At 36.2% G+C, this 25,000-nt stretch overlaps 2 protein-coding genes across 12 annotated transcripts in view; one reads left to right on the forward strand and one right to left on the reverse strand.

Annotated features, from left to right (window-relative positions):
• slco1d1 (solute carrier organic anion transporter family, member 1D1) overlaps nucleotides 1-25,000 on the reverse strand; it is a 790,174-nt gene that overhangs the window by 601,217 nt on the left and 163,957 nt on the right. The window lies entirely within an intron of this gene.
• Nucleotides 1-25,000, forward strand: part of si:ch211-266c8.2 — a 268,161-nt gene that overhangs the window by 95,147 nt on the left and 148,014 nt on the right. For all 11 annotated transcript variants that reach the window (XR_015484043.1, XR_015484044.1, XR_015484046.1 and 8 more), the window contains exons 2-4: nucleotides 1,311-1,351; nucleotides 4,735-4,781; nucleotides 9,127-9,230. Coding sequence is in view for 2 of the 11 variants with exons in the window: in XM_087249950.1 (XP_087106076.1) it covers nucleotides 1,311-1,351; nucleotides 4,735-4,781; nucleotides 9,127-9,230 (192 nt within the window). In the remaining 9 variants the exon portion in view is untranslated. The remainder of the gene's footprint in view (nucleotides 1-1,310; nucleotides 1,352-4,734; nucleotides 4,782-9,126; nucleotides 9,231-25,000) is intronic.

Below are 25,000 nucleotides of genomic sequence, written 5' to 3' on the forward strand. Positions count from 1 at the left end.
AACAAATACATAAATAAAACAAATAAATGAATAAATAGAATAAATAGACTAAAACAAATAAATAAATAAAATAAAATCAATAAATAAAATAAAAAGAAACTGCGACACATAAAATGAGACTTAAAAAATGGATGTCATTTGGTGTTAATTAATAAACAGAACTTTTATTTACAGTAACTGTGCTTGTTAAGAAGCAAGCGGGCAATAAACATAAGTGTTCGAATTGAGTGACGTTATTTGTTGTCAGTCTGGTTAATCACAGGTAAAATATTAAACCTGGCAGTGTCACATGAAGACTTTAAACTCTGAAGAGAGGAACAGTCTGATTTTTATCAGAGTGAAACAATGACATTATACAGGTCTCATCTAACTGTTCACCTCACAGTCTATTCAGTTACGATATATGATTAGTTTATGATAGTCGTTTCTTTGTGTATGCTTTGTTTGATTCTTTAAACCCTGACTTCCGTCTTCGCTGTCTTTGGGGAAGTTGTAAAACTATATGATACTAGTAGCTGAATTAATATTCAGGTAATTGTTTTGTGCATCTGATATGTGAGTATCAGTGTGAGTATTATATAAGTGAGTATTCTGTGTATGTAATTCATATACAGTTGAGGTCAGAATTATTCACCCCCCTTTCATTTTTTTTCTTTTTTTAAATATTTCCCAAATGATGTTGAACAGATTCAGGAAATGTTCACAGTTTGTCTGATAATATTTTTTCTTCTGGAGAAAGTCTTATTTGTTTTATTTCGGCTAGAATAAAAGCAGTTTTTAATTTTTTAAACACCATTTTAAGGTCAATATTATTAGCCCCTTTAAGCTATATTTGTTTCTGATAATCTACAGAACAAACCATCATTATACAATAACTTGCCTAATTACCCTAACCTGCCTAGTTACCTTAATTAACCTAGTTAAGCCTTTAATTGTCACTTTAAGCTGTATAGAAGTGTCTTGAAGAATATCTAGTCTAATATTATTTACTGTCATCATGACAAAGAGAAAATAAATCAGTTATTAGAGATGAGTTATTAAACTATTATGATTAGAAACGTGTTGAAGAAATCTGCTCTCATTAAACAGAAATTGGGGTAAAAATAAACAGGGGGGGCGAATAATTCTGACTTTAACTGTATAAAGGGTGTCATTTAGCTGGTTTTGCTGTAAACCTATTTTCTGTACAATTTACAACACTTATATTGGCATAGCAGGTAGATGTGTTGCAGTGTGTAAGGTATAAAGGAACGTTTTCATACAGCTTTCATGCATAATTACAATTCTGAATGTTTGATTTTCTGTTTCAGAAACCTGCTCGACAGGGACACATTCTCCAAATCAGATCCAAGTAAGAGCGTCTTCCTTCTTCCTGTTGCGTTATATACACACACACACACACACTGCATACTGTATTATGGCCAATCAAACCTTCAAGAGATCAAAATAAATCCTGATTATTCCCCACTCCATGCTTCACTTTGACCTCAGCAGTTATGTCCAGCCGCTCTCAGCCTTGTTAAAAGGCTATTTTCCTTCAGCGTCTAAAAGCTTACACAATCACATGACTCACTGCTTTCTGTTTGCGTTCGCTCGCGCTGATTGTGTGAAGTAAAGCCTCCAGCTTCAGATCACAGGCCTCATATATAGACACACTGTGGGCGGCTTTACTTATTGTAATATTCGCCTCCAACTGCACGCAGTCCTCCTGAGGAGGAAATCTTAATGTCACACGTTCAGACACTTTTAATCCAACTACGAAAGTACAGAGGCGCCGTGAGTTTTTGTTTTGAATGCATACGCTTTACGTTTGTTTTCAATAGCGATTATAACGCATATAAATATAAATAAATGAACGAATAAATCAATAAATTAAATGAGTAAAATAAATAAATAAAATAAAATAAAGCAAATAAAGAAATAAAATAATTAAAACATATAAATAAAATAAATAAATAATATAAATAAATGAATAAATAAATAAAGCAAATAAGTAAAATAAATAAATAAAATAAATAAAGCAAATAAATAAATAAAATAATTAAAATAAATAAACAAAACAAATACATAAAATAAATAAATAATATAAATAAATAAATAAAGCAAATAAGTAAAATTAATAAATAAACCAAATAAAGCAAATAAATAAATAAAATAATTAAAATAAATAAACAAAACAAATACATAAAATAAATAAATAATATAAATAAATAAATAAAGCAAATAAGTAAAATTAATAAATAAACCAAATAAAGCAAATAAATAAATAAAATAATTAAAATAAATAAACAAAACAAATACATAAAATAAATAAATAATATAAATAAATAAATAAAGCAAATAAGTAAAATTAATAAATAAACCAAATAAAGCAAATAAATAAATAAAATAATTAAAATAAATAAACAAAACAAATACATAAAATAAATAAATAATATAAATAAATAAAGCAAATATGTAAAATAAATAAATAAACAAAATAAAGCAAATAAATAAAATAATATATATATATATATATGTATTCAGACTACTTTTGCTACATTAGTCAGCAAAGGTTTTTCGGAAATGACAAAGCACCCCCACTCTCCAGCTGCGTTTTCTTGCATTTTCAATGTAATTTCCTGTTTCACTTTTCTCTTGTCGGTTGTTTTCCATTTCCTCTCAGGTTGTTTGTTCTCTCCTCCACCCGTTCTGCTTTCATGCTTGCCTTTTTTTGTTGTTGTTGTAAGAGTCCTTTGCTTTTTCTTGTGATTGCCATTTGTTTCCTGGTCCTCCATATGATCAGCTGGTCTGAATAGACATCAGCTCTTCCTGACACAGTCTTTGCGCTCATGCAAGTGGGCACTTGTGCTGAGCCCTCATCTTCATTATGCTGAGTACTGCTGGCCTAGTCTCTTAGCGTTAGCGTTACACACACACACACAGACACACACACACACACACACACTTGCTTAGAAGAAACGTTTTGCCACTGTCTGTTGCATCTTCTAGTGGCTGTGCCTTAGGCTTTATGTTTTTGTATTCCACAAACACACAGACACATCTCCTCCCTATAGGATGTTGGGACCTTATATATAGATTTTTGATGTAAATGTATTTTTTTGGGGAGCGAATGATTCAGCTAGTCATGTGGCGGTGTCACATTTTCAAGACATTATAAATGCTTCATTTTTATGGCAATTTTGTTTACGGCTTTAATGAGTATTTTAGTCAGTTGTATGATTCAACAAAACTTTGAAAGCAGCTTTGATGTGGAGGCTGAAGTATGAGAAGGAGCGCTATCCTGCTGGAGAATTGTCCCTCTGCTGTGGTTTGTAATGTAATGTGCAGCACAAATGTCTTGATACCTCTCGATAAGATCTCTTGCACACCCCCATACTGAATTTAACCCCCAAACCATGATTTCTCCTTCACCAAACTTGACTGATTTCTGTGAGAATCTTGGCTCCATGCTGGTTCCAGTAGGTTTTCTGCAGTATTTGTGATGATTGGGATGCAGTTCGACAGATGATTCATCAAAACCTGCATCAGCATTAGTTTCCCTTGTTTAGCTTCCACTTCTTATGATGTTTCCTGCTACCATGATAATAAATGTTGAATACTTTACTCATCTATTGATATGATTTCAGCAGGAGTCCCGTAGGATGTAATAAACTCCCATGAATTCCACATTCAGTCACTCTGTCATCAAAATGCACCTTTGTTTGTTGTGAATATGCCCCCTCTAGTGGCCGAAATTTAATACTGTGCTTTTTTGCCTCAAACTTAAAATGCTGGTTAGTAGTTTCAGTATTGGGTAAGGATAGTAATGTAGAATATTAGCATGAAGATATGTACTGTAATTTATAAGTACTAATAAACAGTCAATATCTTACAAAAAATATTAAGTTTAACTTAGTTACATTTAATTTAATTTTATTTTCACATTTTTTTTTATTTTAATTTTTATTTAATTTTATTTAATTTAATTTTATTTATTTATTTATTTATTTATTTATTTAAATTAAATTAAATTAAATTAAATTAAATTAAATTTAATCCACCTTTTTATTTATTTAATAATTTAATTTAATTTAATTTAATTTAATTTAATTTAATTTAATTTAATTTAATTTAATTATTTAATTTAATTTAATTTAATTTAATTTAATTTAATTTAATTTAATCCATCTTTTTATTTATGAATTTAATTAAATTTAATCCACCTTTTTATTTTATTTTATTTTTATTTATTCATTTTTATTTTTTTTATTCCACCATTCATTATTATATGAAGTTGAGCAGCTTAATAATATAATTACTTAGGGTTTAAATGTGTATGTGTGTAGGTATTTACTTATTTGTTTAAACATGCCTTTCACAGATAAGTGGCACTTAGTGATATTGTCATATTCAAAGAATAGTTTAGACATTTCATTTTGTCAAATTAATTATAATGTAAGTGATTAAGCATCAAATTACTTTGCTTGCCAACATTCTAAAACATCTTCTTTTGTAAACGTCAGCCTTGGGGTAAATAAAGGCAGAATTTTCCAGTTTTGCATGAACTGTGTCTTTATTAACAGTGTAGAGCGTCTCGTTTACAGCAGCTCAGTAGCTCATCCAGTGGGCTTTGTTATCTCATCAGATTCAAACACTGCAGACCACGAGATTACACCCTACACAAAGTGCATCTGAGTGTCACAGGTCTTCTGGCATTTGAAAAATCTCCCTCTTTCTCTTTTCTCTCCACAGTCTGCGTGCTTTACACCCAAGGCATTGGCAACAAAGAATGGAGAGAGGTGAGCAGAACAGCCTGGTTCACTTATTTTGATCCCTTTAAGGCCACAGTGAATATTCATACATGTAAATGTGGGTCTGGAATATTCTCAGGAATAATTGTCTTTGTTTATTGTGAATATGCACCCTCTAGTGGCTAAAATGACACACTGGGAATTCAAACTATTATTTTTGCCTCTATAAACTTAAAAAGGAAGGTTAATTTTGCAGAATCTGAGCATGAACAATATGTACTTTACAAGTTATTATATACAGACAATGTCTTAGCTTATTATTTTGTCTGCACAGATAGCCTTGTTGTTAGTGCATCGACATATAATGGACCTCATGGACCTTTCCCGATCCCATCCACCTCTCCCTTTCACTTAATTTCCTGTCATCTATAGTCCTGGCAAAAATAAACCTTAAAATTAAATGTCAAAAATCTAAATGCGCCTTTGTTTGTTGTGAACATGCACCCTCTAGTGGCCAAAATGACACACTGTGCCTTTAAACCTTTATTTTTGCCTCAATACAATAAAAAACTAAGGTAGGAAATTAGTTTAGATATAGGGCAAGGTTAGTAATAAATATGAGCATGAAGAATATGTACTTTACCAGTACTAATAAACAGACCATATCCTTATAGCTTATTAGATTGGTGGCACTGATAGCCCTCTGGTTTGTGCGGCAACATATAGAGGGGTGTCCAGGCCTCCCAAGTTCGAAACCGGGCTCATGGACCTTTCCGGATCTCACCCCCTCTCCCTCTCACTTAATGTCCTGTCATCCTACTGTCCTGTCAAATAAAAATGTCAAAGATAAATCTGAAATAAAATTAGAAAAATTTAAATACACCTTTGTTTTCTGTGAATATGCGCCCTCTAGTGGCCAAAATGACACACTGTGCATTTAAACTATTATTTTATGCCTCTATAAAATAATAAGGAAAGTTATTAATGTAGAATTTGAGCATGAGGAATATGTACTTTACAAGTATAGCCAATGTCTTATTATATTGTCAGTGCCGATAGCCCTTTGGTTAGTGCACTGACATATATAGCAATAGCGTTTCCCAATCCCGTCTCCCTTCCACTTCATTTCCTGTCATCTATGATCCTGTCAAAAATAAATCGTAAAATAAAATAAAATGTAAAAATCAAAATGCACCTTTGTTGTGAATATGCGCCCTCTAGTGGCCAAAATGACGTATTGTGCTTTTAAACTATTATTTTCGCCTCAATAAATTCAAAAAGGAAGGTAAGTAATGTAGAATTTGGATTATATGTACTTTGGAAGTACTAATAAACCAGCAAATATCTTATTAGCTTATTATATCGTCTGCACCGATAGCTCTGTGGCTAGTATGCCGACATGTAGTGCAATAGCACTCCAGGCGTTTCCCGACCCATCTCCCTCTCCCTCTCACTTAATTTCTTGTCATCATACTGTACTATCAAATAAAACATTCAAAAATAAATCTTAAAATAAAATGGCAGAAATCTAAATGCGCCTTTGTTTGTTGTGAATTTGCGCCCTCTAGCGGCCAAAAGTACATACTGTTCCTTTAAATTATTATTTTTGCCTCAATAAACTCAAAATGTAAGGTACTATATTAGTTGAATAATGTAGAATGTGAGCATAAAGAATATTTACTTTACAAAATTATTTCTGCAAAATAGTTTCAAACAGTTTATATGGGCTGAATTTAAATTCAGCCCAAACTCATTGTTTACAACCATTTAATGTAAAAAAAAAAAAACTGTAAATCCAAGGAATCATCTGAATCATTTTTTTTCAGAGTACTAATAGACTGCCAATTATTGTATCAGCTTATTATACCATCCATACTGATAACCCTGTGGTTAGTGTGCCGACATATAATAACGAACATTGCTCCAAGTGTCCCGATTTTTGAAGCCAGGCTCATGGACCTTTCCCGATCTCATCCCCTTCTCACTTCATTTCCTGTCATCATACTGTACTATCAAATAAAAATGTCAAAAATACATCTTAAAATAAAATGTCAAAAATCTAAATGCGCCTTTGTTTGTTGTGAATTTACGCCCTCTAGTGGCCAAAATGACATCCTGTGCCTTTAAACTATTATTTTTACCTCAAACTCAAAAAGTAAGGTACTATATTAGTTAAGTTATGCAGAATATGAGCATGAAGAATATGTTCTTTACAAGTATAATGAAAAAAAAATGTATGCAAACTGTTTTCAAACAATTTATTTGGGCTGAATTTAGACAAACAGATTCAATTTAGTAATGTTAGACCTAATTTGTTTGTTTAAATTCAGCCAAAATTCATTGTTTACAACCACTTAATGTAAAAAAAAAGTGTAAATCCAAGGAATCATCTAAATCATTTTTTTCAGTGTACTAATAAACTCCCAATGATTGTATTAGCTTATTATACCATCCATACCAATAGCCCAGTGTTAGTGTGCCAACATATAGTGCAACAGTGCTCCTGAGTTCATTCTGAGTTCGAAACCAGGCTCATGGACCCTTCCCAATTCTGTCCAACATGTCCTGTCATCCTACTGTACTCTCAAATAAAAATGTCAAAAATAAATCTTAAAATAAAATGTAAAAATCTGATTGTGCCTTTGTTTGTTGTGAATATGCGCCCTCTAGTGGCCAAAATGACACACTGTGTCTTTAAACCAATATTTTTGCCTCAATAAAATAAAAAAGGAAAGTTATTAATGTGTAATCTGAGCATGAACAATATGTACTTTACAAGTACTTACATACAGCCAATGTCTTAGCTTATTATATTGTCTGCACCGATAGCCTTGTGGTTAGTGCACCGACATAAATTGCAATAGAGCTCCAGGTGTCCCAAGTTTAAAACCAGGCTCATGGACCTTTCCCATTCCCGTACCCCTCTCCCTTCCACTTTATTTTTCTGTCATCTACAATATTGTCAGAAATAAATCCTAAAATAAAATGTAAAAATCAAAATGCGCCTTTGTTTGTTGTGAATATGCGCCCTCTAGTGGCCAAAATGACACACTGTGCCTTTGAACTTTTATTTTTTGCCTCAACAAACTCAAAAGGTAAGATAGTATATTAGTTTAGATATAGGGTGAAGTAAGAAATGAATATGAGCATGAAGAAAATGTACTTTATAAATATATTGGCCCATTAGATCATCGGCACTAATTGCACTGTGGTTGTGCGCCAACATCTAGTGTAACTTCCAGGCCTCCCACGTTAAAACCAGGCTCACTGACCTTTTAAAATCTTAAATCGTGAAATAAAATGAAAAAAAAAGTCAAACTGCGCCTTTGTTTGTTTTGAATATGCGCCCTCTAGTAGCCAAAAGGACATCCTGCGCTTTAAACTATTGTTTTCACATCAATAAACTCAAACATTTTGTAAATAAAAGAGAAAAAAAAAAACAGAAAAATAAATAAATAAACTAATAAATGTGATGCAATCATTTGTAGCTCTTTTTTTCTATCACTCCTTAATATTTTTTTGCGAATCAGAGGGAATATCAGGGTCTCTAAAGTACCATTAAGATGGCCATGTGTTTATTAACTTCAATCACTCACTGGTGAAATATAAGCCCTGTAGGCATGTAATAAGACTCTCACCCAGGCTTATATCAAGACATCTCCAGCCCACTTTTCAGATTGGGCTCATTAAAATGTTAACGACTGATCTCAGGACTTCAACTCGCCTCTGAACCATCACATGCGCCACTTTGACTCTGCCAAATAGGTTGTTGTGCAGGCAGATTATCACACAATATAGTGAAGAAAATTATGTGTGTGTGTTGTTTTTCTCGTGGGTTACACTTTATATTGAGGTGATGTAATTTCAGCGTAACTATTCATTTAACTACTAATATTAATAAGTTACTTTAATAATACTTAATATGAATATTAATATTAGAGTAATATTAATAAATTACTTGAACTTAAGATAAGGTGGCTCAGTGGTTAGCGCTGTCGCCTCACAGCAAGAAGGTTGCTGGTTCGAGTCCCAGCTGGATCAGTTGGCATTTCTAGTTTGCATGTTCTCCCCATGTTGGCGTGGGTTTCCTCCTGGTGCTCCGGTTTCCCCCACAGTCCAAACACATGCGCTATAGGGGAATTGATGAACTAAATTGGCTGTAGTGTATGTGTGTGTGTGTGTGTGAGAGAGAATGAGTGTGTATGGGTGTTTCCCAGTGCTGGGTTGCAGCTGGAAGGGTATCCGACCTGTAAAATATATGGAATAGTGGAATAGTTTGAGGTTCATTCCACTGTGGCAACCCTTTATGAATAAGGGACTAAGCCAAAGGAAATTGAATGAATGATTAATATTGATGTAAATAACTGGATTTGACCTTGGTTTGTTCTTTCAGTTTGGGCGGACGGAAGTTATCGACAACACTTTGAACCCAGATTTTGTGCGGAAATTCATATTGGACTACTTCTTTGAAGAACGACAGAACTTGAGGTTTGATCTGTAAGTATCAACAGTTTTTTTTCCCTATACAGTATAAAAAAATTTACTCAACTGTACGCTTTTTTTGAGTTGACTCAACTTTTAACACAAGTACTACACTAGACTCGATTTAAGTTGAGTTGTTCTTCTTTAAACAGTGTACTTTTAGAAACTTACACTAGCCTAGCAGGACAGAGCAGTTGAAAAGCAAAGAAATGATTCTTTGATGATGATCATTCATGTTCAATGGGAGCCGGCAGTGAGGTGTGCTGTGGCGCGTCTTCGCCAGTGTGGGTGGTGAGGAGAGTTGAAATCTAGTCAAATTTATGGTAATGAGCTATGACACGGTTTGGCAGCAACCAATCAGAATGTTGAAGTCCACCGCTTGAGCCCAAAAGAACAGTCCTGTGAACTTTGGTTCTGACCACAGTTGTTCCCAAGGGTTTGCTTATTGCGGTCATCGATATTTCCAGTTATTTACGATGTTTTTTTAAAAAAAAAGTTACTGGCGAGTTACTGATGTGCATTAATGTTATATCTATTTAAAAAAATAATAAAAAGCAGGAATCTCATGCGAAATATAACAGTGGATGGGGGATTCTTTAGAAATGAAGATAATACAGTAATTTGGGTTTGGAAGGATCTGATTGGTTCATTAATGATTGCGGACGAGAGACCAGCTGCGGTCAAACATATAATATACTCCTCTTGAAATTAGTTTGTAAAACTTCACTTAATTGCGCTTAATCGCCACAAGATAACTAATTGAAATTAATTGCAAATTAATCACACATTTCATCTGTTTTAAATGTTTTCTTTTCCTCTCTGTGCTTTAAATTAATTTAATGTCATATTTTGAAACTGTTAAGTGCACTCAATTAAAAAACGGAAAGATATCATTGTTTTAGAGCGAAACACCAATAAATAAAATGATTGACTGAAGCTTAATGAAGCCTTGGATGAAGACTGAATACCAAAACATGATTCTTCTAGTTTTATATATATATATATATATATATATATATATATATATATATATATATATATATATATATATATACACACACACACACACATACACACACACAGTTGAAGTCAGAATTATTAGCCCCCGTTTACATTTTCTTTAAGGAAATGTTCACAGTATGTCTGATAATATTTTTTCTTCTGGAGAAAGTCTTATTTGTTTTATTTCGGCTAGAATAAAAGCAGTTTTTAATTTTTTAAACACCATCTTAAGGTCAATATTATTAGCCCCTTTAAGCTATTTTTTTTCAACTGTCTACAGAACAAACCATCGTTATACAATAACTTGCCTAATTACCCTAACCTGCCTAGTTAACCTAATTAACCTAGTGAAGCCTTTAAATGTCACTTTAAGCTGTATAGAAGTGTCTTGATATATATATATCAGAGGTTGCGTTAGACTTTGTCATTGAGAGAGAGAGGGTTGAGGGAGAGGATTGTAAAAATTCCATCATAACCCATTATTGACCGTCAATTAATTTGCATATTTTCGCTTTTTTCATTTATATTTTGAAATGAACTTGCACAACGAGCACATAGGATAATTATTCATTTATTTATTTGACAAATGAACAATAACTCATATCTGCCTTAACTCATATCTTCCTCCTGTGTCGACCTGAACTGGGTGCTTGCCTGTGCCTAATCAAACGCATCAAGAGAAACTGATGCAGACGCAGTTGTCATTAAATTCTGTGTCTTTGCCTCCAAAAGTCGACTTCTCATGACAGTTTTAAATTTGTTCTGGAGGCTGAAGCGGCGTTCTGCTGCCACACCGGAGAGTCCTTGGCAGAAGGACTCGACAGACAGACTCGGGCCAGATATGGTTAACAGGAATCGGGCCAGTGCGGGACCATGTGCGGGAGCGAGCTGTGGGCCATACTGCCGAAGGGCAGCCGAGCTCGGGCCGATAACTATCTGGGTAGCGCCACTTCAGCAGCGTTTTGTGGTTAGGAAACATTTCTCCTAAAGACGTGATCAGAAGTTTGCTGGACTCTCTGAATGTGGGATCTCCCGATCCTGCAAGCACTCGTTTTACTGGAAAAAAATAGTGCCGCACGCGCTCCTTCAGCACCAGGGGCGCGGCTTCACCCCTCTGCGTTCGGTAGTGCATGGTGCTCACAACGCACTCCAAACCACCTGACCTCCTTGTTGCCGCTTGGTTGGCCCGTAACAGGCGACTGAGGTTTTTTGTCTGTTTGTTCTTCATCGTCCACTGCATCACTTCCTCTTTTTTCACCTTTATTATTAATATCACAACTATTTGGCTGTTTAAAAAAAACTTCTCACACTCAACTGCTGTGACTTTTTTGCAACTGTACACAGCGGTGACAAAGAGGGGACAAAACAAGGGCAATCGCCATCAGCTGGACAGGAGAGGGAATTACAGTTAGCTACAAATTACAATAGATCCCCCTCAGCAATCCGGTTAACGTGACCTCTAATATATATATATATATATATATATATATATATATATATATATATATATATATATATATATATATATATATATATATATATATATATATGTTGCACCATGGTATGATTTAAACAGTCTTGCTTGTCTGAAAACATGTGTCGTGTTAATCACACGTTAATAAAATTATAGTCGTTAAAATTAATTTGTGCATTATTTTCGACAGCCCTACTGATTACATTAAGTTTTAAAACATTATTTAATTAATTATAAGACAATTTAGTAACATTTCTAGCTTGTGAATACTGTCAAGAACTTAAAAACGCAGAAACAAAAGTAATTTTGAGTATTTTAAAACAAATGTTGTTCTTGAAAGCTGGACATGTTTATAAAGTGTGAGAAAAAACATGGTTTTGGATGTTTAAAATCTATTTAATGGCCCAAAATAGCACAGAAAATGAGTGGTGCGTGAAAAACTTGAGCTCTGCCTGCAGTGTGTTGCCTTTAATAGATCTGAATTAGCATCATCCCGTCCCTAATTATAATAATGACAATAAAATCCTTCCACAGAAGGCGGAAAAACAATGAAAGCAGCCGGGTTTGATTGTAAATGCACTAATATTTAATTAAACATGTTAGCGTGTGTGTCGATTCAAGCGTTTATTGTGCATTTATTTATTTCCGTTCACCCACATGTGTATGAGGAATTTGGATGTGTGTCTTTAGGCTTGAGCACGAGTGTGTGTGTGTGTCTGTAGGCAGTGTGTGTGTGTGTGTGTGTGTGTGTTGTCTCTGTGGATCGGTGTCCCCGCTCGACGGCCTGTCATACTGGCTCTGTAAATCTGCAGCAGACATGAGAAGGGTCACGAGGGTGTGTGGGCACTGCCTTCGAGATGATAGCGAAACCATGACGATGACATGGCACGTCACCATGACAACACGGGGGATTGAGCCCCAAAAGCCAATGGAAGAAGCAGAGATACAATACGCGAGATACCCTAACACAGGTCCTGATGGTTTCCACTACAAACATCCAATCCCAACATCAGCATGTGTTTTGGGAGCTATTCCGTTAGGATTTATTGAGTTTAACATGAGACCAGTAGAAAACCAATACAATTCCCATTAAAACTGCAAATTCGATGATGGTTTATTTAGTTTTGTATGAGGTAGATAAATGTGAGCCCTAGAGATATTTCATGATTCGGAGATCCTTGTTTTTCTTGTCCTCTGTCGTCTCTCGCATGTCTTTATCTCTCCATTGCGCTGTGACAGGGCAGTAGAGAATGATTCATGATGGCTGTGCTTTAATGATGCTGTTTTTTTTCTTCTTCTTCGTAAATGAGAAACAGACAAGCTTGAACTCATCTCATAAGACCATAGTCTAATTACAGCCTAGCACACTGGTTTGGGAAACAAATTCTGTTTATTTCTTTCTTTTTATTGCAAGATCTCTTGAGCAATCGTCACTGTTTGCTGTTTCCCATGCTTACGGTGAGGGTATCGATTAAATGTTGTATCGTGAGCTGACATTATGAAATATGCCACAATTTATATAGCTACACTGTTTAAAAAATCCATAATTTTCTGGTTAAGCTGGGGTGCCGGAAAAAAAAACTAAAAGTAATGGCCATTAAATTACAGAAATTTACTGTCAAATAACGGATATTAAATTGCAGAAATTTACAGTAAAATAACGGACAATAAATTACAAAAATTTACCATAAAATAAGGGATGTTAAATTGCAGAAATGTACTGTAAAATAACAGATATCAAATTACAGAAAATTACCATAAAATAACAGATATTAAATTACAGAAATTTACAGTAAATTAACAAATATTGAATTGCAGAAATGTACCATAAATTAATGGACATTAAATAACTAAAATTTACCATAATTAAATGAATATTAAAATATTGAAATTTACTGTAAAATTACGGATATTAAACTGCAGAAAGTTACCGTAAATTACCAGACATTAAATTAAAGAAATTTACTGTAAAATAACGGACATTAATTTACAAAAATTTACCATAAAATAACGGATGTTAAATTGCAGATATGTACCGTAAAATAACAGGTGTTAAATTACAGAAAATTACCGTAAAATAACAGATATTACATTACAAATAATTATCATAAAATAACAAATAATTAATTACAGAAATTTACAGTAAAATAACAAATATTAAATTACAGAAATGTACAGTAAAATAACAAATATTAAATGACAGAAATTTACAGTAAAATAACAAATATTATATTGCAGAAATTTACCGTAAAATAATAGACATTTAATTAGAGAAATATACTTTAAAATAACAGATATTAAACTGCAGAAATTTACCGTAAAATGATGGATATTAAATTACTAAAATTTACCATAAATAAACGAATATTAAAATATTGAAATTTACTGTAAAATAACAGATATTAAACTGCAGAAAGTTACCGTAAATTAACAGACATTAAATTACAGAAATTTACCAGAAGTTCAAATTTGAAGAAATTTCTGTAATTTAATATCCGTTATTTTATGATATATTACTGTAATGTAACGGCCTTTATTTCATGGTTTTTTTTTTTTTTTGACACCCCAGCTGCCGGAAATAAACCGTAAAATTATGGATTTTTTTTACAGCCTGATTCTTCATGTAGAATTGGCTGTAGGTAAAAAGAGCTCTCTGATAAGCTGTTCAACTATGAATCAGAGCATGACAACAAAATCCAAATGACCAAAACTGACCAAAGTCAGTTGGTTGTGATTGCGTCGCATTTCTTAAATGTTAGCAAACAATAGGGATTATAACGCTGTATTTAGGCATGGGCCGGTATAAGATTCTGACAGTAGGATAACCTTTGATAAAAATATCAACATTTATAATTATTTAGAGCAGCAAACATGTCAGGCTAAATAATTCAAATCAATCTTTGACTTCTGCTGTCGTCATTTGTTTCAAAAACACACATTTCTTTACCATTTAAAACCTTGCGGTTTTAAAACCTTGACTTTTCCAAACCGCAGCATACCTTGAAAACGGTTATCGTCCCATGCCTAGCTGTTTTTCACACCAGATTCAGTGTGGGCAAATAAATCACGCTATTCATACGCAAACGGTTTGAGTTTTCTCACTTCATTCGCACGTCAAATTCATTTCACAATAGACACGAATTTGTGTGATGTGCGGGGCTTCTGTCTGCCTGGTGACTTTAGCTTTGTTCCTAAATGGCTACCAAGGATTTTATTAAGAGAGTAGCTGCATTTATGTGCTTTAGGAAGGCTGAAAAACCGTAACGTGCAGGCTACATTTTGCTCATAGGGCTGTGAGACAATTAATAAGAAGATCAGAGCTGCGGCAAAATAATGAATAAAAAGAGCGAGGCTATGGTCAAATAAATAAATAAATGGAAAAAAAAGTGCGACCGACTTTTGCTTTCTCCGTTCGCCATGCTGGAGGGGAACAGTCTGTGCAAATAGAACGCAGAGTTGTTGTCATCGACTACAGCTCTCATCTGATTGGCTGAAAGGTACGAGTCGCCCTGCCTCTGGCAGGAGAGTCTCAAAAACACACACACACGTATCCAGGGGGAGTCGTATGTGAAAAAGGATTTGCACATTCTCCTTCAGGATGAACTCACAAGTTTTAAACATTCTAAACTTTTTTGTACGCTCCTATACATTTGCAAATGGTGTTTTGCATTTGTGAAACGTATTTTATGAAAATGTATTTTTATTTCATGCACGTGAATTTTTTTTGTGAATATAAATAAATATTTTACACACGTGAATTTGATTTTACGCACGTGAATTTGGCTACGCATGCGTACATCGTGTCTTTTGCGTGAATTATTATTGAGTCTAATCTGTCTCCATATGAATGGCACTCGCGAGAGAAGTTTGAGATCTGAAAAAAGCGCACACATCGACTTCTGGTGGATTCACGAAAACAAAAACTGCAAAAATAACAGAAATGTATACAGGGGTACAATTTGTATTTGAACTTAGATCATGAAGCAAGATCTTTACTTTGATCAAATACATCGATGGGGCTATTCTTAATGTATCCTCTGAAGTGTCTTCTTAGCAGCATAAAAACAAAACCATCTTATTATACAAGCAAATATGAAGAAATGTAATACTGTAGTAGCTAAAAACACATTCAAAGAAACCAACGTTTTTTATGTACACAACATCGGTTATCTTCGTATAACAATGTCAAGTGTATTGTCCCTGTAAAATAAACAAGCAAAAATAAATAAATGAGGAACTCACATGCAGTGTCCACATTTTCTGTGGACAGCAGAGATCTGCTTGGTGTGACAATGTCACCTGCTCTGGAAAGTTCCCTCTGGCTATAGGGACAGAGGTTCAGGCGCAGTCAGGAGTTACTGAAATGGGCTCATGAAGGAAATGTGTAGCTGGACTCAATTTTTAGACATTGAATAATTCCAGGCTGTGCTTGGAGCCTTTTTTTACCTCTCTAATACTTATTTAATAAGCTTATTTTTTCAGTTGTTTTTAATTATAGCTTTGTAGAGCTGCACATAATATCATTTTATCAATGTATACCTCTACAATAGTCTAATTGCAGCATATGCAATGTCCAGTCGGGATTATAGTTGACCAGGTGTAATAGTTTCATTCAAAACTTTTCTCTTTGGCTTAGTCCCTTTATTAATCCAGGGTTGCCACAGTGGAATGAACCGCCAACTTATCCAGCATATGTTTTACGCAGCGGATGCCCTTCCAGCTGCAACCCATCTCTGGGAAACATCCATACACACTCGTTCACTAGGGACAATTTAGCCTACTCAATTCACCTGTACCGCATGTCTTTAGACTGTGGGGGAAACCGGAGCACCCGGAGGAAACCCACGCGAACGCAGGGAGAACATGCAAACTCCACACAGAAACGCCAACTGACCTAGCCGAGGCTCGAACCAGCAACCTGGTTTATACTTCTTTGTGGAGTGATTGGCATGTTCCCTGGTGCCTGCCTTGCGTGTAGTCATGCAATTATACTTCCGCGTGCTGTTTGTGTTGCTCTGCAATAACACCTCCGAAACACTAGCTGGCAGTAGATATTTATGTTCCTCTGTGTCGAGTTTCTTCGTGAGTGTTTTGTTTTTTTCTGAACGCTACCTTAATTTACAACTAGCTAAACCCGCTCATTCAGAGTCGGGAGCTGGCAGACGTGCAGCAACTTCATCATAAGGTAAACATAAAACAAAAGCTACAGAACCGCTACCAAGCCCACCAATCACAGAGATCGCGACACACATAGTTGGGTAGTTACTTTTTTGGAGAGGTAGTTAGCTAGTTAGTTAGTTCATTTACAGTATTGACCTTATTCTAAAATGCGGAGTTGCGTCTGTTTTCGCGATTGTTTTACAACTTCCGATTCAGTCGCCTATGGGTGAAATGACTAGGAGTAATAAACGGCAGAAAACGGTCAAACTACTCGCTCTTCGAACAAGTGACTATACAGACCAAGTAGAATAATATAACAAGAAAATATTAGTTTCAACATCAAACGGCAAAACGAGCCGTTTTTAACGTCTAAAAATGAATGGAAGCGAATGAGACCGGAAGTCTCGAAACAAAAAGATTCAAACGGCCGCTCATACGCTAACAATAAGGTGAATATAGCGCATTTTTTACAACAGAGCGTTGCCCAAAGTGCTGAACACAATCAATACTAAAAAATGAATTCTACATCACATACATAACAGGTAAAACATAAGGCGAACTCCTCAACATTAAAAAGGCTCAAATGTTAAAGAACAAAGATGCAGTTGCAGAAGCTTTTTAAAAACAAATCGAGTTGGAGCGTGAATGAAGTGGGGTGGAAGCCCGTTCCAGAGTTTTGCAACCTCAAGACAGGAAAACGTTTAAAGGTTTACCAAAGTTTATTCATATTTCTTTACTTGTATAATGAAGACTACAGAGTGATATTTCACATTCAATTGTTCAAATTGGCATCCCGGTGGCGCAGTAGGTAGCACAATCGCCTCACCGCAAGAAGGTCGCTGGTTTGAGCCTCGGCTGGGTCAGTTGGCATTTCTGTGTGGAGTTTGCATGCTCTCCTCCGGTTTCCCCCATTCGTCCAAACACATGAACTATAGCTGAATTGTGTAAGCTAAATTATCAACATTGTATATGTGTGATTGGGAGTGGATGGGTGTTTCCCAGTAATGGGTTGCAGCTGGAAGGGCATCCGCTGCGTAAAACATATGCTGGATAAGATAGCGGTTCATTTCACTGTGGCGATCCCAGGTTAATAAAGGGACTAGGCTGAAAATAAAATGAATGAATGAATTGTTCTAGTTCTGTCGTGAATACTGCATGACTCCTCAGAAACCCATCAAGCGATGCTTCTTTCATTTCTGTCTTAGCTCCATTGTATTTATCTATGCATCTAATTAGTTTATTATGTTACGCAGATGCACCGCCCTACAGAATCATCCCAATCAATATAAAATTGTGAGTTCTTTCCTAATTTAAGTCATTCGGTGAAATTGAATGTATGCCACCAAATGTTTCGTAGAAGACTTTTTAGCTTATTAAACATTGTAGGGGATCAACCTACGGTGAAAGATCTAATGCAGAAAGCAACGTTTTCTTGTTGCGGAGAGTTTTTAAGTGATCTGGTTTGGTTCCTCCCCATGGCACTGTCTTCCAATGAGCTGTTGCCATGAAGAGCGGGGCCACGCCCTGTACGCCCAGTTAACAGACTGCATGTTGATTTCACATGGTCAAATCTCTTGTTTGTAACTATCTTACCTCAAATGTTACAAGACGAATACTGTTTGTACTACTAGTTTATCATTTAAACCAATGCGTTGCACATGTCACTAGCTTTCGTTCAATACCAGACATGATACATTTCAGACACATACAGATCACAACACATTGATTGACCTGGTTTATTGGAATAAACACAGCATATGAGGAAAACTATGGCATATTACTCAATATATCTGCCTTAGTTCTAACATTTCAAGAGAACTACCACGAATGTCTTTCATTCATATGCATTAATTTCCAGAGACTCTTTGTCTTTACAAAAGCGTATATCTAGCAGTATGTCCACATTACTAGCACATGACCCGGGAGTCATGGAAAAGAGTCTCGTGAGGCAGTTAGTTAGCAGTTCACGTTGAAAATCCTGCAAAGCACTATTGTTAGGTGATTAAGGGTGCTTTCACACTAGCACTTTTGGTCCACACCTGGGTTCGTTTGATGTCATAGTAAGGTATGTTTAGCTAGTGTGATTGTGTCTTCTGAACTCGAGTCAGCCCCGATCACACGGGCCGTCAGCGCCAATGCTTCCCATTCACTTTGAATGGGTGACGTCTGGTGTTGCTCGCTGCAGAAGTTGGGACTAGCCCAACTTTTCAAGTTTCAAGCGCCGACGGAAGCGTCAGCCAATCAGATCGCTGTACGCAAATACACCTGTTAGACAGTGGCCTATTGCTGACTGAATTTCATTGGCTGACACTGCTATGACGATCGCTTCAGCCCCAACTTCAGACACGCCTTTAGTCAAGCCTTAACGATGAAGCCCCGTGTGAATGGGGCGTGAAAAAGGTGGTCTGGGGTACGGTTCATGCAAACTCTGGAACGGTTCACTTGTGAGGTAAATGCAAACGTACCAAATAACGGAAGTGAACCGGCAACTGTACAACAAACTATCGTTTTCAGAACGTTCGTTCAAGTGTGTGTGTGTGTGTCTCACGTATCGTACCTCCTCCAAAAACAGCTACTGCAGACACTGTGTGATGTCCTGAATGTTTATAATATTTTTGCGGCAGATGGACGCGAGTCGCTTTCTTTATGTCCAAACCAATGACTGTAAAAAATATGGACGACGCGACATCCCTTTTTCCCATTGAACGCCTTGAGGGCAAAACGCCTGCTTGACGGGCACAAACTGTCGCAAAAGACTGCTGAAATTGGAGCCTTGACATGCGCAGAAGGACTGTCTGATGGAGCCAGAGGAGGAGCCGCGAAAATGAGCGGAGTCGAGCTTCCAACCAAACGCTTTATGTAAAATCAACCACACCCCCCGAACTTCTCAGCATGCGTTTGCTGTCATATCAACACAAATGGATGTAATAAGGTTAACAAATATGAGGGTTTTATATATTCAATCGCGCCAGCTCCAGGGCGCAGCGCATAACTTACTCGCGGCGTCGCGGGCTGATTCCGGCTCGCATGCGGCAGCGCCTGCTCGCTCGGCTGCCGCATCTGGCTCGATTGACTCGGACTGGAATCGGGCAGTGAGTCCAGGCATCCGGAGTAGGTCCAGCAGAGGTAGTCAGTCTGAGCTCTAAGAGATAAGTCTCCGGCAGGCGAGAATCTAGCCGGAACTGTGTTTTGCTATCTGGGTGGCTAGGCGTGTATCAGCAAACTATTAAAGCCCGAAAAAAGCCCTGAACTTAGCGAATAAACAGTGTTCCACCAGGATCATGTATGTCAGAAACTATAGTTTACTGCTGAACTCATTTTGTCATGGTAAAATAACACAGAAATCAAATAATAACATTTCAGTCTACTTCAGTCTCCTGCCGAAGCTCAGACGCCGCGCTTTGAGAAACTGTCAATCACAGCTGTCAATCACGATGACACGCCCAGCATTAAATTACTGCTAAAAACAAACTGTTCACAAAAATGAAGATCTGCACCTATTTCAGCACAATAACCAGTGCCTTAATCCACCAGAACTATCTTTCGGGACATTTTATTGCAAGTGTAATATTTTTTTTTATTTGGGCTCAAGTCTCCTTCATTAACACGGAGGAGGCGGGCTTTATGACTTGTACTGCAGCCAGCCCCCAGGGGGCAATCTAACGGCCGAAACCTTCACTCAAACGTAGGCTTGCGGCACACTTGGTCCAAACCTAAAAGACTTAGTAAAAGCTGAATGGCCGCGATGTGCGAAAGTCCATTTCGGTGCTTTGCTATCGTGACCGTCACCTAGCAACAGTTGTAAACAAAGCAGCAGCTTGATGATGCAAGCGTACCAGGGTTTAGAAGGAAAAAAGACCAACCGAGAAGGTGGTAAAGGGGGACAATCGAACCTGGGTACGGTCTAGGCAAACAAATCAAGTGTAAAAGCACCCTAAATCATTTACCAAGTTTAGTATTTTAAGTATTTTAGTATTTTAAGTTTAGTAAGTTAAGTATTGGTGAAGGTAGTCAAATCAGTTGGCTCTCTTTTATCGTGGTGGTACAGTATAAGCCCTTGAGCCAGATCTGAATGACCAGCCAATGTGGCGCTTGACCTAGATTTCAGATTCAAACTCTTTCTGACCACAGCGATGTGTCAGTGAGCTCCTTCAACATTCATTCATTTTTTTCAGCTTAGTCCCCTTATGAATCAGGGGTCGCCACAGCGAAATGAACCGCCCCTCAATAAACACCTAATTTAATCTAAAAATCTGTTGTTTGACAATATTTGATGCATCTACATTGTAATGACTCACTTAAACTAAATATTATTTTAAACATTATTATCATCTACCCCTGAGCATTTGTGCTACATCAATAAAGCTCTACCTCACAGTCTGTAGCAAACCATGCAGCTTGTTTTTCAAAGAGTGCGCTTACATTCCTGTAAATGAGCACAGAAACCATAACAACAGCATTGAGATCCTCTAGCAACCATCCATTGGAGTGCATTGGAATGCCTTAGCAAAAGCAAACAAACAGCACACATCTCCCTGCTATTATTTAAACTGCATGTATAATGTCATTAATGCCAAACAACATGAGTGAAAAAATTACACCAATGATGGAAACCCTTACAACGCACCCAACCTGTTGCTCTGTATTGATTCTGATTGACTCCGTCTTCATTACTGTATCATTGTTTGTAATTAAGCATGTCACATTTCCACGCTGTCCGTTTGAATGCCATGCGATGTTTTGTGTGCGTTAGAATGACAGATCTCCATCAGTGCATGTTGTGCTATAAATAGCGTGCGGCGCGGAGCATAATGAGGTTTAGTCAGAGTGTTTAAATGGAAATCTGTGTGTGTGTGTCGTTCCCTTCAGGGTCTGTTGAGTGTGTGGGCAGAAAGCAGACCATGCCACAATGCGCTGTGATGTCTGCGTCTTTACGTATGCGCACATCATTTCTTTTTTTCTCTCTCATTTCCCAGAGGAGGAGAGCAGGATTGGCTGAATGTGTTCAGGTCTTTATTGTGGAATTCGGCAGAGGCTTTGTATGTAATCAGTGTGACACGAGACTGGTCAATAGGATTATTTTCGCCTTATATTTAATATAGCATTTGTTTTTCCTAAATAGCAGGATGTAGGCAATTAACTGACGTCTAATAGACTCAACAAGGCACAGATTCCATACCCCTCATAGATAGATTCTCTTTAAATGATTATTTTACGTAGGATGCTTTACAAAAATGTATTGTTTCGTTTATGAGTGTGGGTGTGTGTGTGTGTGTGTATATATATATATATATATATATATATATATATATATATATATAAATATATATATATATATATATATATATATATATATATATATATATATATATATATATATATATATATATATATATAAAATAAATAAATAAATTTATTTATTTATTTATTTATTTATTTATATATATATATATATATATATATATATATATATATATATATATATATATATATATATTAGGGGTGTCACGATTTTGATTTTAAATCTAAAAATGGAATCGTCGATGCTGCCACACCCCCATGTCACATCAACTTGGCTTGCCAAGCGGAAAAAAGCACGCTTGCGGAACTGCAGATGCGGGAGACCTGTCGACAGAACTTAAACCCTCTCCTCTTTCAATGAAGTCACCGGTGTGAAAGTATTTTGGATATCCAGTGAGTTATGTTGACAACGTTTGTGTTGTCACAAAGCTCTGCTATGTATATATTAGGGTTGGGCCCATACTAAACAATGCCGGCATTGAGATCCTCCGCCACACCCCTGTTGCAAATCCGCTCGCGAAAAATACACACTTAGGCCCTGTTTACACTAATAGGTCTTAGATTTTAAATGGCTTTTTATAACGACAACGATCCACACTTGCGTTTTGCATTTCTGAGCAGGCCCCCTTCCTCACTACCGCTGAAAACGCACATCACGTGACGACACACAATCACACCTACACTGTCATGCGCTCGAGACAGCGAGTCCAGGGAGTCAGCGGGTCAGTAGACTGCTTCAATCTTTTACTTTCACACTTGTACTTGGTAATTTTAGCGAACACCTCAGATACTGCTGGCTGGTTCCTGTTGGTTGTGCACGCCATTATAATGACACAGATCACTCTGCCTATTCACGAGTCCTGTGGAAATCGAATTGAAAATCGAATCGAACCCTGACTTTAGAATCGAAAATGTAAACGAATTGAGGATTTGGACAATAGTGACATCCTTAATATATATATATATATATATATATATATATATATATATATATATATATATATATATATATATATATATATATATATATATATATATATGTATGATATTATATATATGTATATACAAGTTATAACGATGGTTTGTTCTGGTTCGTTAACTTAAAGAGGCTAATAATATTGACCTTAAAATGGTTTTTAAAAAATTAAAAACTGCTTTTATTCTAGCCGAAATAAAACAAATAAGACTTTCTCCAGAAGAAAAAATATTATCAGACACACTGTGAACATTTCCTGAATCTGATAAACATCATTTGGGAAATATTTAAAGAAGAAAACTAAAATCAAAGGGGGGTGAATAATTCTGACGTCAACTGTATATGAGAAGTCAGAAGAGTTTCTCGTTAATAGTCAGTGTGTGCCTCAGACATGACGTTTATTTGTTGACCTGACTTTCGGGAAACAAGGAGCCTTTGAGTGTATGCTTGGACAGTCTGCGTTGGAAATTTCCAAGCACGTTTAGTGAGTGATTACGATGGTTAGAGACTAAAAAAAGCAAGCAAACAGTAATTCACCACTTTACCGTTAACACACTCGGGTTATTCAGTCTTCTCCAAGTCACATAATTGCTTAATTCAAATCCATTTGTGAGACCATTGTTCACGGCGGACGCCATATGTTCTTTGACCCAAATAAAAGCAAGGCTTCGGGGCAAAAATAAAGATGTAAACGATGGTTTTGGCATCTAAACATCTGGTGCTGGTGCTCAACATCGCCCAAAGGCTCGCAGCAGCCTCAGCCATAGAGAAGATTAGATAAGAGCATATTTGTTGAAGTGCTTTCGGGTCTCGCTTTGGCGTATTTCAACAGTAGCACATCAAACTGAGAGAAAACGTTGTGCTGGAGTGAAGGAGGGTGATGACAGCTTCACGCTTTAGGGATCTTCCTCTTGGAAAACTCCAGGATAGAAAACGTGAATAGTGCTAAGTACGGGGAATCTCCCGAGGCGAAGACCTGCTGAATGTATGCAGGAGGACACGGAGTTCACTTCATCTGCCCATGGGAGAATTACACACCCAAAAAAAGGACCACTGTAGCGGCTTAAAGCTACAAACGTAGATTATTCATGCTCCCTGATGGAGCTTGAACGGTTTTGCCAGATAAAAGATTGCTCGACTGTCAAAAACGGTTACTAAAAAAGGGCATTTTAGAAAGTGTTAGAGATGCGAAGGAGCATGCCTGGTTACATTGTCTTCAATAACATGACATATTTCTGAATATTTTTATGACACACACTGTAAAAGGAGATGAATTGTAGTAATATGCATATGCATATATGTGCATTGTGTTTCTCTAAATAACGGGGACCAAATGTCCCCACAAGTATAGCAAAACCAGTTAATTAACTCAGTGACAATTGCAAGAGTATTTTTTCAGTTCGTGCTTCATGAGATTAACCCAACGCGCAAATATTGTCACAGTAATTACGAAAAGCACATGTTACCATGAGCTATTAGATATGCCCGTGTGCATAAGCAACTCAATCTCTCTCTATTTCTCGGTCACTGATTCAAAATGTAGACTAGGAGATCCGACATCGTAAGTGTCCCCACAGCTACAGCAAAACTAGTATAATTCTGTAATAATAATAATCAAATCAAATAATCAAAATACTATAATTTTGACCTTGCGGGGACATTTTTGGTCTCATAAACCACACATGATAAAAGGTTTTGAAGATGTAAATATTCAGATTGTTTCCTCTGAGTGCTCCAGTAAAGATAGCTGTACAAGCCTGTGTTTGTGTGTGTGTTACTTGTTTTTGTGGTTTAGGAGGACACAAAATTGCACATTGACATTGGTATGAGCTAGTTGTGTTCTATTAACCTAGTTAGCAAGAACATGCCTTG

The sequence above is a fragment of the Danio rerio genome, chromosome 4 (assembly GCF_052040795.2).
Source record: "Danio rerio strain M-AB ecotype USA chromosome 4, GRCz13ab, whole genome shotgun sequence".
NCBI lineage: Eukaryota > Metazoa > Chordata > Actinopteri > Cypriniformes > Danionidae > Danio > Danio rerio.